Here is a 16,842-nt window from a genome sequence, read left to right as displayed (position 1 = left end):
CTACTGTTTTATTTGATGTCTAACTTTCTGGAGCTTTTCTCTCCAGGTCTCTCTTACTTGACAGACTTTCCTGGTAACATATGTCACTAAATAAGTAAAATCCTCAGGGACAGGCACTCACAAATCCCACAGGCTCTGCAGATATGGGTGGCACATCTCAGCTACATCCTTCATGGTGACTTTATCTGCATGGTAGTGGGGCACAGTTTCAGTGTAGTTAAGGGCTTGAATGCTGAGCACAGACAAGTTAACATAGTGCCTCCAAAGGTGGCAACGTGCAACGCTGACTATCAGAAGTGAGTACAGCATGTTGCATATACAGGTTCTTTAATGCTGTCAATACCACCATAGATCAATCTGATTCATTGTTTATAACTCAAGGATTTTACTGCAGTCAGTTGCTTTGGAGCTAGATCATTTAGTTGTGGCATATGTAGTGTTTGAATCACTCCACCATATTGCTTACCCCCATTTGCATCTGCAGAGTCCTAATTTTAATAATGTTGCTCATTACCATGTTATACCACCATTAGCATGTTATGCAGAGCACAGAATTTTGTGGCGTTCCCCTCTCTTGATCATTATGTCACTGAAAAGCACATACCTTTCTTGTTGCTGTTCAATGAACACATTTGCTTACTGCAACACAGAAAATGTTTCTGTAGTCCAGGGTATATCAGTGGCTAAGTTATGGAATTCTGCTCCAACAGACACACATACAGAGTGAAATAGTAATATAAAAAACTTGTTAGAAAATGGTACTGCTCATGAAGAGTACTAACAAAAGCAGATTTGTACACATTCACAATCTCATTATTTTTATGTCTTGATCATTTTCTTACACGTTAAGGTGATTAACCCCTTTGTCATCATCATGTTTGCATCCTATCGTGTTATCTATATAACATCTCTCTTTTTCCTTTTATTTGTATTTAACCCTTCTTTTAAAAGAACCAGTACCATCTTTCCTTTTTTTTCTTGCATATGCATTGTCATGTCACTCTTGTAAATTTTTTTCCATGTAAGTGTTACACTTACTTTTGTATTATTTTGTATACCATGACTGAACTTGCACATTTTTATTTTTTCTCATTTTATAAACTTATCATGTATATACAGTGGATATAAAAAGTTTACACACCCCTGTTAAAATGCCAGGTTTTTGTGATAAAAAGTGAGACCGCAATAAATCATTTCAAAACTTTTCCCACCTTTAATGTGACTTATAACCTATACAATTCAGTTGAAAAACAAACAAATCTGTTAGGGGAAAAATATAAAAAATAAAAAACATACAATAAACTGGTTGCATAAGTGTGCACACCCTTAAGCTAATTCTTTGTTGAAGCACCTTTTGATTTAATTACAGCATTCACTCTTCTTGGGTACACACCTGCCATCATTTGTCCTAGTAGATTTTTCCTGACATTTGCTCAGTTGCCTTCTACAGCAAAAGCCATGGTTCACAGAGAGCTTACGAAGCATCAAAGGGATTTCATTGTTGAAAGGTATCTATCAGGAGAAGGGTACAAAAACATTTCCACAGCATTGGTTATACCATGGAACACAGTGAAGACAGTCATCAAAAAGTGGAGAAAATATGGGACAACAGTGACGTTGCAAATAACTGGATATCCCTCCAAAATTGATGAAAAGTCAAGGCGAAAACTGGTAATGGAGGCTACCAAGAGACCTACAACAACACTGTCTGATGAAGGGGTACATGCCTGAAAGCGCTTACCTGTGTTTGACAATAAACTTCCTAGCCGTGGTACAGTTGGTGTTTGTTTTGTCACTTTAACAACACTGAAGGAGCTGCAAGGATTTCTGACAACTACTGGTTGTGTACTACATGTGACAACAATCTCCCATATTCTCCATATGTCCGAACTATGGGGGAAGGTTGCAAGATGGAAGCCTTTTCTTACACAGAAAAACATGCAGGCCTGGCTAAAATTTGCAAAACAATATATCAAGTTTCCTAAATGCATTTGGGAAAATGTGTTATGGTCTGATGAGACCAAGGTTGAACTTTTTGGCCACAATTCCAAAAGGTACGTTTGGCGCAAAAACAACACTTTGCATCCCCAAAGGAACACCATCCCCATGGTGAAGCATGGTGGTGGCAGTGTCATGCTTTGGGGTTGCTTTTCTTCAGCTGGAACTGGGGCTTTAATCAAGGTGGAAGGAATTATGAACAGTTCCAAATACCAGTCACGTTTGGCCCAAAACCATCAGGTGTCTGCTAGAAATCTGAAGCAGAAGAGGAATTTCACCTTCAACACAATAACCCCATGCATACATCCAAATAAACAAAAGAATGGCTTAACCAGAAAAAAAAATTAAAGTTTTGGAATGGCCCAGTCAGAGCCCAGACCTAAATCCAGTAGAAAATCTGTGGGGTGTCTGTGAAACTCATGTTATCTTCTTCCTTTGGCATTTTAATATCTTATATATATATATATATATATATATATATATCTATATATATATATATATATATATATATATATATATATATATATATTAATGTATGTGTAGTAAGTAGAATTTACTGCTGCTTTAACTTTTTTTTTCATGTAGGACTTTCAAGTTAGAAAGGCAGTGTGCACTTCTTATTTATTTATTTGTTTACATCCGGTGTTCATTAATAAGAATTTTTTTCAGAATATAATTTCATGTTATTTAAATAACTAAGCTTTTTGTAGGAGGAAGAAAAAATAGTTTGCATGTTAAAGTATTATAAGTTGATAAATTTATTTTGAGCATTTAAGGTATTTTTAAGTAAGCACCCTTCTTTCTTTCTTTTTTAGGTATGACTCTTTTGAGCATTTAAGGTATTTTTAAATAAACACCCTTATTTTGTTCTTTCTTTCTTTATTTTTAGGTATGATTCTTTAACAGGTGTCCCTTCTTGTCAGAGAGCTCTTGCCTTTGAAAAAGGAAGTGTACTCTTCAATGTTGGAGCACTGTATACACAAATAGGTGCTCGGCAGGATCGAAGCACTGTTGAAGGCATAGACAATGCTATTGATGCATTTCAGAGATCTGCAGGTAAGCATCACTCAGTGAATAAAATACATTTTGCTCACAGTACTTGTTGATTGTTTTGTTTTAATCCTTCCAGATGGGAAAAGGGAGTGAAAGTAACTGCTCTTTTCTTCATCATATGTTTCATAATTTTTGGAACAAATTTCTTACTTCAAGACATTGCCTAACATTTATCATTGTCTTTACCAGATCTAAGACCATTCAAACCTTCATGCAACAGATGTTTATATTCATCACATTGATCACTGCTGCAATAGCCTGAGCTTTATAGGTTATATTCTGCTGTGGATATAACAGATGACCAGCTTCCAAGACCTCAAGGCACCATCCATGCACACAAGCCATAAGACAGCTTGAGGTGAGCTGACTGAAAGGCAGGTTTGAATGCCAAGCCCTTCAGAGCTTTTGAGGGTTGACAGTCAGCTTTTGCTATTTCATTGCAAGCAGATATTTTATTGTTTGAACTCAATTTCCTGCTAAGGAAAGAATTTTTATGCTAGGAAAATGTGTTTTTGATAACTAGCATGTAACTTAACTGCACTTTTAAATGGAGCACACTTTTGTTCTTGTCAGTTTAAAAGTTTAAAATTATTTAAAACTAATTTTACTGTGGGGAAACAATTTTTATTTTATTTTTCTGGTCTGACAAAGTGTACTGAAGTGCTTCTTAATGTCATTTAACTGGGAAAAAGTTACTTTAAAGGATTATTTTTACTGGCTTGGGCTACTTAACTTCAGTAGGAAAAAGCAATCATTTTCAGCTTGATCGTGGAACAGATTACTGGTCCCACAGTCAGTCCTTTCTTTCAGTCACAAACTAAAAAAGTTATTAACTAAATGAGCCTTTGCCATCACAGCAGGCTAGTATTTTGCCTCAGCCGTAGATGGGTGACTCTGCTGAGGCCAAAGCAGGTTCCTCACTTCACCCATCTTTTTCCCCCAGATCCCACTGGTGTTGTCCATACAGCCACTATAGAGACAGCATTAGCCATGTCCTGTCTAGCTATTGGGGTCCCCTTAGTAGGCAAGGGAGAGCCACCCTTGTCAGTCTTGGGAGAATTGCAGGGTAATTCCCCCTTCTTAACCAGAATGTTATGCCCTTCCCTGGGAAAGCCATTGCTGCAATTAATAAACATATTTGCCCCAACTTTCTTGTCAAAAAGAAACAGAAAGCTAAACATTTATCTTTTCCTGCAACAGTTCGACTGGATATGAGTATTAGGTCTGGCTTAGGGTCTTGTTCAGATTATTGATCCTTGTTATAAGGTGGTTTCTGCTAAAAGAGAAAGGGATTCCTCTTTTCCTGAAGAGATCCAAGAAATAGAATCTGTGATGGGACAGATACAGTTTTTTCCTTCCTAGATTTCAGACTCAGAGAGCATGTTGTTTGGATCTCCTTGTGAAGGATTCTCTTTCTCTGAAACCATCTCCAGAATATGCTAGTGTTTTCACTAGAAGAATGTCAAGGTCTTTCAATCTCTCAGAAAATACTGTGAGTTGTTACAACTGGAATTCCCAGAAAAATCACCCCTTCTCTCAGTACTGTCAGCACTGGAAGATGTTTGTCACGCAGCCTGTGGTTTCCCTGGCAGTCACTCAGTCTGCTGCACCTAAAAAAAAAGCAGATAGAATGTATAAAGTTACTCAGTCTTTCAAGTTTTATACACTTATTCTTGACCTAACCCAACAGCTGTAGCTTTAGTTAATCCAGCTACTGCTAAACATTTTGTTCTGACAAGGATGGGTTGTGCTGTTAATAAGTTTGAGAAAATGTGTATCCTTCTGCAACTTTTGTTTTTTTAGAATTTTGAATTATCAGGTTCAAGTGTAAGGAATATTTTGTATGCAGTTCCATGTTGTGAGGAAAGTTCTGCTTTGCATGGTTTAGCTTCTTCTATTTTTCAGGTCACCCATCATTATTTTAAGTGTGTGTGTAACTGCAAATACACCATCCAGGGCTATTGCCAGTGATACTTTGTTGAGGTTTGTTTGGCCTTCCAGAAGATGTCTCAATTGCAAATTCTTCCCTGGATAGAGATTTAATTTTTGGATCGTCTGCTGCAGAGGTTATCAAAACTGTGATGCGAGAAGTAAGCTGATTCAGGAAATCTGTCAGATGTTTCAACCCTCCTTTTCTAAATTTTCAAAGGGGTTTACTCCTCCCTTATTCAGCTTTGGCAAGAAAAAAAAATAAACAGTCTCAGCATAATGCCTAGTAAGCAGGCATTTAATTAACAGTGGTAGGTAGTGAGGTTCTAAAAAGAAAGCAGAAACTGCAGAGAACAGAGGATAATCAAATAAAGCAGTCCCTTATCCTTACCAGAAAGTCTGAATCTCCATTTCTGTCTTTGACATCAGACTGAGGTAAATGGGTTCTGCAGCTGATTCACCAAGTCTTCAAATGACAGTTGGAAGAAATTCCTCCTTTCCAGGGAATTTCTCTATAGCCAATAGACCAAACCTTTCTTCTTCTTCCTGTCTTACACCACATGCTGCCTCAGGGGGTGATAGAAGCAATTCCTCCTTCCCATTTGCAAAAAGGATTTTATTCAGTAAAGTTTTAGCAGTTGTGTAGCCGTGGAAGGGCAAGAGGGGCAACTACTCTGAGCGCAAAGTATTATCAGCCATCCATCATTTCTATCACTCTCTAGTTCAATGTCGGCTTTTAAAAGCTAGTATTGTGTTTCTGGTCAAACCTGAGCACTGTAGTGCTCCATGCGGCCTACAATTTAAAAGCAAAAAAAAAAAAAAACTAAAACCTGGGTGTTGTAGCAAACAGTTTCTACAGTTTAAAAGAGAAAAGTTAAAAGTGCTGTGTGTAGGCAGGGTATAGACTGTTTGCTACATTTGTAGCGAACAGTTTGCTGCAATTTAAAAGAAAAAAATTAAACTAAAACATCAGTGCAGTAGTGCTCCTTGTAAGGATGGTATAACTTGTAGCAGCTGTTTACTACATTTGTGGCAAGCAGTTTGCTACAGTTTTGTTTAAAAAAAAAATCATGTTTAAGGAAGCAGGGTTGAGGGCAGGGCACAGAATCAAGACCTGAATGACTAGGACAGAAGTGGGGGCTGTGTCATGCCTATGGCCACCTGGTAGGTGGGTCATTAGAAAGAACAGACTTTTTTTTCCTCTTCACATGAAAGATCAAGAGGGGAGGGGGCACTAGTTTCTGGGACTGGCACTGGTTGAGAATTGTTTTTCTGTGCTGTCTGCTAGACATCTCCGTAATAAAGAGCTGCTCTTCTACTGGGAAAAAATAGAGCTATATTTAGATATATTCCAGGGGTGTTTCACTTCTGTCACTGCGAAGGAATGCTTCAGGATTCTGGGTCTCCTGTCTTCCATGATTCTCTTGATGCCTTTTGCAAGACCCTCATGAGAAAGATTCAGTGGTATCTGAAGTCTCTTTGATCCTAGCATTAGTACATGTGATCTTTTCAAATTCCAGCTCTGGGATTTGTAAGAAGAGAAATCACTTGGTGAAAACCTCAAATATTCCCAAGTCCAGATCTCCCCTTCTCCTGCCTTTCTCCAAAGCAGTCAGTCACAACAGATGCCTTGGACTTTGCTTGAGGAACAGTTTCAAAGGATATAAAAGTGCAAGGTATCTGGGATAACAAAGACTGATCAAAACATATAATCATCAGAGATGCTTGCTCTTATCAAGCCATTCACTTCTCTAAATCACCTTTGGTTCCCTGGACCTTTTCAAGTACTGGCAGACAATACCACAGTGATGTGGTCCATAAACATGCAAGGGGAAGCCAGATCATACCTCCAGTGCAGATTAGCCATGTTAGCATGTTGTATAGCGTTAAAGCACAATCTCAGTCTGCAAGTATCCTGTATTCCATCAGAGCAAAACTGTGGCAGGCAAACTGAGCAGGAAGAGGGCAGACCCTCATGACAGGAGACTAGATCAAGGTGTCTTCCAAGATTTGATCCATCTGTGGGGAGTTCCTCGGGTAGACTTTTTGCCTCCCCTTTGAACAGTCCATTGGCAATATTCTGCTCCAGTACAACATACAGGAAGGCCTGAAAGACAAATACCTGTTCTTTTCTTTGGACAGGAATGTTCCTGTATGCTTTTCCATCCTTCTTGCTGATGTCCAAGGTACTTCTGAAGATTCAGAAGGAATTCCCCAAAATTATTGTGGTGACTCTATTCTGGCACAGACAAAAGTGGTTCTCACTTCTTTTAGAATTGACTGGGGCAATTACCACATGCATCCTCACAGACTAGATCTATTCACATAAGAACAGGGGTGTTTGATGCATCCCAATCCCAAACAACTTTGAATGACTCTCTGGATGATATGATCTTAATACCTATAAGGAGCCTACTTACAGAGGGCATGCAGCAGATACTAACAGAGGCAAGAAAAATCTGCTTCTGAAAAGTCTTGTATAAACAAATGGCAAAGATTTTCTAGTTAGTGCCAACAAAATAATCAGCACCCATTCAGATCTCGTGTTTCTCTGGTTTTGCAGTTTTTGTGTGAGTCCCTTTCCTGTGGCTTGTCTTACTCCTCTATCAAGGTTCATTTGTTTCACCACACTACCCTTAGACCTCCTTCTCTTTCATGTCTCATGTTAAAAAATGTTTTTGAAAGGAGTATTGTGTAAGAGCCCTCCTAGACAATTGGTGTCTCCTCCTTGGAATCTTAATTTTGTGTACAGAAGTTAACACTTGATCTGATGTTGCAGTTTTCATTCTGTCCTCAACTAATGGGTTGGGATTCAGTCCCTTGGATCCGACTTGGCCATTGCTAAAGCTCTTGGCAACCAAAAACTCTCAAGATTCTCTCTTACCTACAGTTCACTAATGCCAATTACCTCAGATCTTGTTTGCCACTTCAAGCAAAAGACATGGTCTTCTATCACTCTCAAGCGTACATCAGATAAGTTTCATATTTTCTTACAAACTTTGTTTAAAAAAGCTTTATATCTTTTTCCTTTACCTTCATCTATAAATTTCTTGTGGTTTCTGACAATTTTTTATATTTTCTTCAGTCTTTAGTACAATTTTCTGTAGCTCTTGGATACTATTGTTAGTATCTTTCTTCCCCCCCTACGACACTGTTGTAGTTCCTAGTTTTACCATTGTTGGTATTTCCATTTCTCCTTTTCCTCTTTTCTCCTCTTAAGAAGTTTTTTTTTTTTATCTTATTGTGTTGTTCTGTTGTATTGTTAATGATGGCGGATAAACCATCCGGATTTAAAACATACATGAAGTGCGGACACAAACTTGCCACTATCTGATGCACACACAGTGTGTCTATCGTTTAGGTCCTCTTCATTTGTAAGAAGTTTGCTCTATATGTCACAGCTTAAACCCTCGTGCTTTAGTAGAGTGGAAAAATAAACTGATTCTAAAAGTCCTTTTTTCCTTCCATCTTTTAGAGAGGCTATTTTGGAGGGTTTTTCCTCCACTAAAACAAAAAAATACAAAAGGCAAAAAAAATCTTCTTCTCTGAAGCCATCTTCCTCCTCCTCAGCTTTGGACTCCTCAAGAAAGAGCACTCCTAAGAACCCAGTCTCAACTCTGCACCCTTAAAAGGCTAAAATCCAAGAATCTGTCATAGAAACATTATTGGATCCCACATCACCTATGTTTGATCTGATGGAGTCAAAGCTCTTGGATCCAACTTTATCTGATCCAGGGCAATCTGCCAAATTACTACCCAGGACAATGTACTCTGTTTCTGGATCAGTTCCTGACAGGGTACCTTCCCCATTCTTGGAAAGACCCAGATCGCCATCCATTTACTCGACTCACTCTTCAGAAGCCTCACAGATGATGTATAGAGACTAGTGAAGAAGATTTTCTTGGTGCAGAGCCAGATTGGTGTTCCTTTGGCACCTACCCCTCTGGGTTAGGAGATCCGTATGTCTGCTACTCCCCCATTTACAGATTCCTCCTCTGATTCCTGTAGCTTCAGTGTTTTTGAATCTGTCTCGTCTGGATCCATCAGGGTCTGATCGGAGGATAACTTTATACTTGGATCAGACATCTCTGAGGGCTCTAATTCCATTGGATCAATCCGGAGAGTTCCCAAAGCCATAGTGTACCTATCAGATCTGAGGTGTTGCATTTAGCTCTGAAGCTTTCAGAGCCATCTCTACATCTTGGAGCCTCAGCACTGGATAGCTCAGCTGCGGCTTCCACCTCAGAAGTTTTGCCCTTGGAGCAGGGGAAGCCTATGATTCAGAACTTTGTCTTCTCAGATCCCACGGTCTCTCTTTCTCTCTCTCAGATGCTTTGCCTTTGAGGCTGCGAATAGAGTATTTTCTGCATCGACAGTTCAGCTGGATCCTTCCCCTTCAGATCCTAAGACACCTGCCGTGATGTCTTAGCACTCAGAGCTTCACCTTCTCCTTCCACAAGGACAGCCAGTACCAAAACCCCATGCTCCCACTCAGGGACCTGTAATCTCCTCTTCTGATACCTTCCCAGAACACTCCACTGAAGAGGTCCCTAAGAAGAGGATATTTAAGAGAAAGCACTTAGACTCTCCAGAGGAGTCCATCACTGAAGACACAGATTTCAATGAAGGTGAAGGGTTCCCACGATCATCTCCTGAAGATGTCTCCTTTGGAGACATCCTAGAAATCCTTAAGCAGAGAGGTGGTTGGATGTCCAGCATCCCTACATCTGGCGAGTCTGTTCTCCTGGAGGCTTTTAGTACTGGACCCTCTACCTCCTGGGTGATTCCACCTACCAATGAACCTCATTGATTTGATCTGATCTCAGTGCGGGCATGGGAAGGGCAGCTTTGAAACCATAGAACCCATTCCTCTCAGACCTGATAGGATAATGGCACCACCAGCAGCTATACAGTTTTGGGAGAGGGAAGTTCCTGTTGATACCATGGTCATTGTGGTGGTCACCAAGAAGGAACTAGCAGAGGAAAGTTCCACTGTCAATCCACCCTAACAGAGAGTCATGGGTGATAGATTTGGGAAGCATGTCTATGCTTCAGTGACCTTCGCTTTGAGGTTTCTGGATTATTTAGCACACTTTACTAGGCTTCAGAGGGATTTGATCAAGGAGTTATCAAATACCCTCTCAGGTGCTGTTTCTGGCAAAGTTTAGGCATCTGTTACTTCTCAACCGATCGAGTCCATATACAGTTCATCATGGAGGTTGATTTCACATGTAGCAGAAGGAACCTCAAGGGCAGTGGGTTCAGGCATTTCCATAAGGAAGACATGCCTGGATGTACCTCTTTGAGTTTGCAGAGCCTTTCAAGTCTTCCAACGTCAATGCTCCGTTTGACGGAACATCTTTATTTGACCCCTAGGTAAAAGATACTTTGCACAGGTGTGAAAAGGATGGAAAGACCCTGTCTGCATGCATTTTTCAACTCCTCAAAGAACTTTTTGCAGGCATCAATGAGGTGGTTGAAAAATGCGGTTCAAGAAGTCATAGGGTCCTTTTCAAGGCACACATAGAGGACGTTCCCCCAGAGGAGGGAACTCAAATGGACAAAGATGCCCCTGTAGCAGAGGAGGCTGCAAAACCAGGGTCCCAGATCTTTCTTTGACAAACCCTACCAGCACTCCTGAAAGGAGGTCCAATTGTTCACATCTGAAGACAGTCTGGGGACATTTATCCCAGAACCAGTGGGCCTGGATAGATATAACAAAAGATACTTGGGTGGAAAGAATCATTTCCAGAGAATGTATATTATACCCTTTTTCCCTTTCTTCTCCCAATCCCAAGGAAAATCCCCGATGTTCCACCCAATCTGAAGGAACACGCAGCAATTCAAATACTAAAGCTGCTAGAAAAGAGAGTCATCCAAGAGGTCCCACCAAACTAGATAGTGACAGAGAAAACAGGAGACTGGAGACCAATCCTGGATCTCTCCAAGCCAAACAAGAAATTTCGAAGAACCAAGTTTCGGATAGTCATGGTTCAGTCCATTCTACCATTTCGGCCCAGAAGGTTCTTATGCTTCTGGCTTGGGAGCCAGTCATTATCAATTTGGAGTACTGCCGTTTGGACTCACGACAGCCCCCAGGGTGTTTACCAAGTACATGGTAGTAGTAGCAGCTCACCTCAGACTGCAAGGATTCTGATTGTTTGCATATCTAGACAACTGTCTCATTACCATTCCAACCAAGAATCAACTCATATGTGCAAGAGACCAGGCTCTCCAGACTTGCTCTTGTCTGGGGATTACCATAAACTACGAAAAATCTCAGCTGGAACCGACTCAGATTTATTCTCAATATAAAGACAACTATTGCTTCCATTCCTTTACTGAGAGTTCAGACCATAAGATTTCAAGTCAAAAAGATAATATGCAGCACATGCAGCACCTCAGTTTTAGCCCACCTGTTCCTTCATGCTCTGGGATTGATGGCAGCAACAATAACCTTAGTTCAACTCGCCAGGTTTTACATGAGAATTCTACAGTGGATGTTAGCTACTCATTGGTCAATTCTTTATTAAGCATTGTCTTACAAGATAAGAATCATTCACATCTGCAAGAGAGATCTAAAATGGTGGATTCATTCAGACCAGGTGCTACAAGGTAGTCTGTTCATTCTCCGTCAGCCCAAAGCCATAGTGACCACAGACACTTCCCAGCTAGGGTTGGGGAGGATATTATTGGGGGAAGACCGTCCAAGGTAGCTGGTCCCTGAAGAGGCCGATTTGCATGTAAATGTTCTGGAGATAAGAGCAATGCTGTAATGTTGCAGGCATTTCAGAATGACCTCCCTTTGGTGACAATCTGGTACATCAGTAAACAGGGAGGAACCAAATCCTACCCATTGTGTCGAGAAGCTGTCAGTGTGGTAGTGGAAGATCTCTTGCAACTGCTTTCTTTTAGCAATGCACATTCTCTGCAAGTCCAACGTATAGTAGACAAATTAAGCAGGTGCATTCTTCTACTTCACAAATGGTTCCTCAACAAAAAGTTTGCAAACACGATCTTCCGACAGTGTGGCCAGCCTTTCTATGATCTGTGTGTGGCCCCCTCAAAGAACAGATGCGGAAGCTACTTTGCCCTAATCCCCATGCAGGGGGATCCCTAAGGTATACTCTACTTCACAATTGCCCCCCCCCCCAGTCTCCTTTACACATATCCTTCAACTCCATTAATTCCCACATTTCTTCAGAAAGCTGCAAGGTTGAAGAACAAGGTCATCCTCATAGCCCCTTACTCGCCTTGACAAATTTGGTTTCCCTTCCTTTGGCCTCACCCGATTCAACCACCTTGGTTTCTGGATCCAACTCCAGACCTTCCGTCTCACCCAACAGGCATGATATACCTAGACAGTCTGTCTCAGGCTGGCTGCCTGGTTCCTCCAGTTCCATTAATAGCTAGATAACATATGCTCTCTTTTCCTGTCCATCACCACATCCTTTTGTCCTCCCACAGACCTTCCACCAGAAAACTATACTCCAGCAAATGGAAGAGATTTGTTTTTTGGGCTCAAAACTGTAATCTTGAACCTTTCTCAGCTGGCGTTCATATCATCTTGGAATTTCTAGCGCATCTTTTTGAAGAAAGAACTAGTTTTTCTACTGTTAAAGTACAGTTAGCAGCAATTTCCAGTTTTCATGTTGGAATAAATGGGTCTTCTGTAGCGTCCCATAAGTTGAACAAAACTTTTTTGAGTGGCACTCTACTCTAAAGGCCACTCTAAAGATCCTAACCCTTCTTGGGACCTAAATCTTGTGCTGCAGTCTTACACAGTCTCCCCTTGAACCCTCAGCTACATGCAAACTCAAACATCTTCATGGAAGACGTTTTTTTTTAGCAGCCATTACCTCGGCCAAAAGAATTTGTGAGATCCAAGCATTGTGCTGTAAACCTCCATATATGATTTTCCATAAAGGCAAAGTTACCTTACATACCAACCTGTCATTTCTTCCAAAGGTGGTGTCAGACTCCAGTATAAATCAATCAATTAATTTGCCAGTATTTTTTCACAAATTTTGTAACAAAGGAGAGTATGTATTACATTTATTGGATGTTCATAGACAGTTGCATTTTTATTTACATAGGACAAAAGAAAAATGAAAAATTCGGATCAATTCTTTTTTCATATGCAGAACCAACATTGGGTAAACCAGTTACCAAACATACTCTATCTAGATGGATAATAAATTGCATTTCCTTTGTATATAACAAATTGGGCATTGCTCTGACAAAACATGTTCGAGCCCATTCCACCAGACCCATGGCAACTTCCTCAGTTTTTCAATCCAGTGTCTCCACGGATGATATTTGTGCTACAGCTACTTGGGCTACTCCCCATACCTTTATTACTCATTACAAAGTAGATCTGGTCTCCAGAGAAGGGCATCTTTTGGTTCTGTGGTGCTCGGGAATATCCTTCTTTGAGTCTGCCCTGTAAGGTAACTGAGGACTCTAGCCCATCACTTGAGTGCAGAATGAAAATGGACATCATCAGATAAAGAAGTTATGTATTTACCATAGCATTGCATCTGTGTTGTCCATTTTCATTCTTCCTCCCCTCCCACCAACCCCCATCCTTAAGGCTTCTAGAAAATGAAGTGCTTAGTGGACCTCTATGTCCTCATGTTTTTTTTCACATAAGCTCCAGATATAGCTTCTCCATAATAATTTCCATCTTTTACTGTCTACTAAGAAAACAAAAGATCTGAGGTAATTGTGGTTGGTGCATTAGGGATAAAGGAGAAGTGTGTAAGTTTTTGGTTGCCATAAGCTTTAGCAACAGCTGAGTCAGATCCGAGGGATTGGATCCAAACCCATCTATTGTGAAAGAATGTAAATGGACAACACAGATGGAATGTTATTGTGAGTACTTAACTTTTTTTCAATTTGAACCAGCTCATCTGGCTGACTTTTGAGGTTCTTAACATGGAAAGCAGTTTTACTGACTGCTCTGACCTCCGCAAGATGAGTGTCTGAGTTGCAGGCTGTTATGGTCAACTTCTCATTTTCCACAGAGACAGGGTTTCTTTGAGAACTAATCCCACTTTTGTGCCTAAATTATATTAGCGTTTACTTAAAGCCAAACTATCCATCTCCCTGTGCTCTTTTCTGAACCCAGAAATGAAGGAGAAAGGGTACTTCATAGCTTGGATGTTCACAGACAACTCAAGTTCTCTCTTCACAGAACAAAATCTTTCTAAATTTCTCATCTTTTGAAGGTAAGAAATGGCATCCTGTGTCAAAACAGACCATTGCCAAGTGGTTTTATCAGACTATTACCTTTGTTATTCCCAACACAATAAAGCTATTCCAGACAGTGACAAGACACACACTGTACCACAACCATGGCTTCATCAGTGGATTTTTTGTTTTGGGAGGTTTGAAGTATTATAAAAGCAGCAGCTTGGTCCTATCTAGTTTTACAAAGCACTACAAGTTAGATTTACTTTCTAAATTTAGGTCAGGCTTTATTAGGACCATTCTCCAGGAGCTCCTGGATCCTTCCCCTTCCAGCTCATAGATGTTCTTAGCTGTGGTAATCTATCCATGCTTAGCTACTGCAGCAATGGTCAGTATGGTGAACATGGTCTAGTTGTGTAAAGTAAACTTGTCAAAACAGTAGATGTTTGAGTGATTAATGCTGCAGTAAACACTCCCTCTCTCCGTCACAAGTACTTTTTGGTGTGTTCTCATGCCAGGGTGTGGACATCTGTTTCCTCTTAGCAATGTCTTTTCAGGGCTTAGTCTCTCTGTTAGTTGGTATGAAAGCTCTGAATGACTTGGCACCCAACTTGTCTTTTAACCACCTTAAAGCTTTGGAAGTTGGCCATCTGTTATATCCTTGGCAGGATATAACCCGTATAGCTTAGACTACTGCAGCAGTGGTCATTCAGATACCTGCTGTTATGGTAAGTGTATTTATACAACTATACTATGTTCATCATTCACACCGCTTCAGTGGTGTATGGGTTCTCTGCCTGCAAAACCCCACACTGGCAGCTTTCCCGAGCTAAGAATCCCTTCCTATTCCCCTCCCATCAGGTGAAGTCTAATCTCTGTCATAAATATTCAATTATTCAGTCTTTTAGTGCCAGCTGTAGGACTCACACAGTTGAATCTCCTCAGCAGCCTGCATCAATGGTTTATAGATTCCATATTCAGATAATATCTGTTTGGGGACTTCTCTTTATTATTCTATAGTTTTGATCTATTTCTGCTTTATTTATTTAATGCTCTCTCTCTCTCTCTCTCTCTCTCTCTATATATATATATATATATATATATATATATACATATATATGATTTTATTAGTCTTGCAATTTACTTGGAAATTCTAACTTACTACTGTGATGTTTATATTCGTAATACTGCTTTTGAACAGTTATGTGGCTTTTTTAAAGTATTCTATGACTTGTACTGGGAAACTGAAGATCTGATGTTGTTAATCTTCATTCATTCATGATGAGTGGGTTTCAGTTCCGTCCTTGGAACCGACTCGGCTGGTATACAAGCTCGCGCCAGCCAAAAACTCTCGAGTTAAGAATACCCATAGTGTCCCTCTTGTTATCTCCTCAGATCTCGTTTTGTGAGTTGAAAACACGTCAGGCCAGCTCTCAAGCTAAGTGATTCGTTTTTTTTTTAAATCCTTTAACTTTTTCAGTCAAAAATTACCTTTACTTTTTAAACTTTAATCGTCTATATTTAACAGTAGTTTTTTACTGTGTAATTGAATTTCTTTCCCTTTTTTTACCTTTACCCTTGGTATTTTTATTTATTTTTTTATTTTTATTTATTTTATTTAACATTTGTTGACTGGGAAAGTCCGACTAGGTTCCACAGATCCTGTTTTCAGCGGAGGCCCGGGGAGAAATGCTCCAGAAGCATGTCTTTCTTCGTACCATCATTGGTACAGGCCCCTCTTTTCTACCCGTTGGTATTTTTACCATCGGTGGAATTCTCCACCCTTACTTTCTTACCCTTTGGGCATACTTTCTTTGCCATTGTTTGTAATTAAAAACTCCCCCCCCCCTTTTGACATGTGTACTTGCTTACTGTTGAGTGTCCATCAGCATATTATTTGTGGTAGATACTCCTGTAAAACTGCTGTCTATTTTGCTGATATTTTTATTGATATTTGGCTGTCTGAAAATGCCTTTTCTATAATGTCTGATAAAAAGGGCACTACAGAGTTTAAGCAGTGTGATAAATTTGGCAGGAAAAATGCCAAATTCTGATGGACACGTATCCTGTGTTTATTGTCTTGGAGTTTAACACTTGAAGATTCAACCACATTGCGAGATTTGTAAGGGCTTTAATGCCCACACTTTGGCTGAATGTAAAAATAAATTGATTTTAAAGGGTCAGTTGAAATCCCCCTTGTCGGAGGCTTTATCTGAGGCAGAGGTCTCAACCTTCCTAAACACTCAAAGAAGAGGAGCCACTCTTTGCCTTCATCTCCTCAAACCCATGAATCTAAAACTGCTAAAGCCCAGGTTCATACAGAACTGAAACAGAAACTTGTAAAAATGACTTCAACTCCAACTACTACACCGGAATACAAAACTCCACCCATGGCACCGTCCTTGTCTACTGAACTGACTACATCTACTGCTCCCTTGGTACAGACACCTACCATGGTACAGCAGACCATGGTGCCAAAGGTCGAGACACTGGCCAGGACCCCAATATTCCCTGTCAGTCAATCCCTTTGCTGGACAGCAACTGAGTCCATTCCTTGACCAACCTGAATCTGCATCAGGGATGTCCTCGTTCCACCAGGAGCCTTTCAGAGTTCGATGTTTTGAGATTGTGGATCAGCTCCTAGCAGCCAGTGGTATTCCGACTCAGTCT

General features: G+C 40.3%; 1 protein-coding gene across 1 annotated transcript in view; it reads left to right on the top strand.

Moving 5' to 3' along the window:
* Positions 1 to 16,842, top strand: part of RHPN1 (rhophilin Rho GTPase binding protein 1) — a 1,554,789-nt gene that overhangs the window by 959,927 nt on the left and 578,020 nt on the right. Inside the window, exon 7 of the mRNA XM_044067337.1 lies at positions 2,888 to 3,054. Within this exon, the coding sequence (XP_043923272.1) occupies positions 2,888 to 3,054 (167 nt within the window). The remainder of the gene's footprint in view (positions 1 to 2,887; positions 3,055 to 16,842) is intronic.

Source organism: Protopterus annectens, chromosome 3.part1 (assembly GCF_019279795.1).
Source record: "Protopterus annectens isolate FY-2018-M chromosome 3.part1, PAN1.0, whole genome shotgun sequence".
In the NCBI taxonomy this organism is placed as follows: Eukaryota; Metazoa; Chordata; order Ceratodontiformes; family Protopteridae; genus Protopterus; species Protopterus annectens.
Note: the sequence above shows the minus strand (reverse complement) of the source record. Positions and strands in the feature narration are given on the sequence as shown.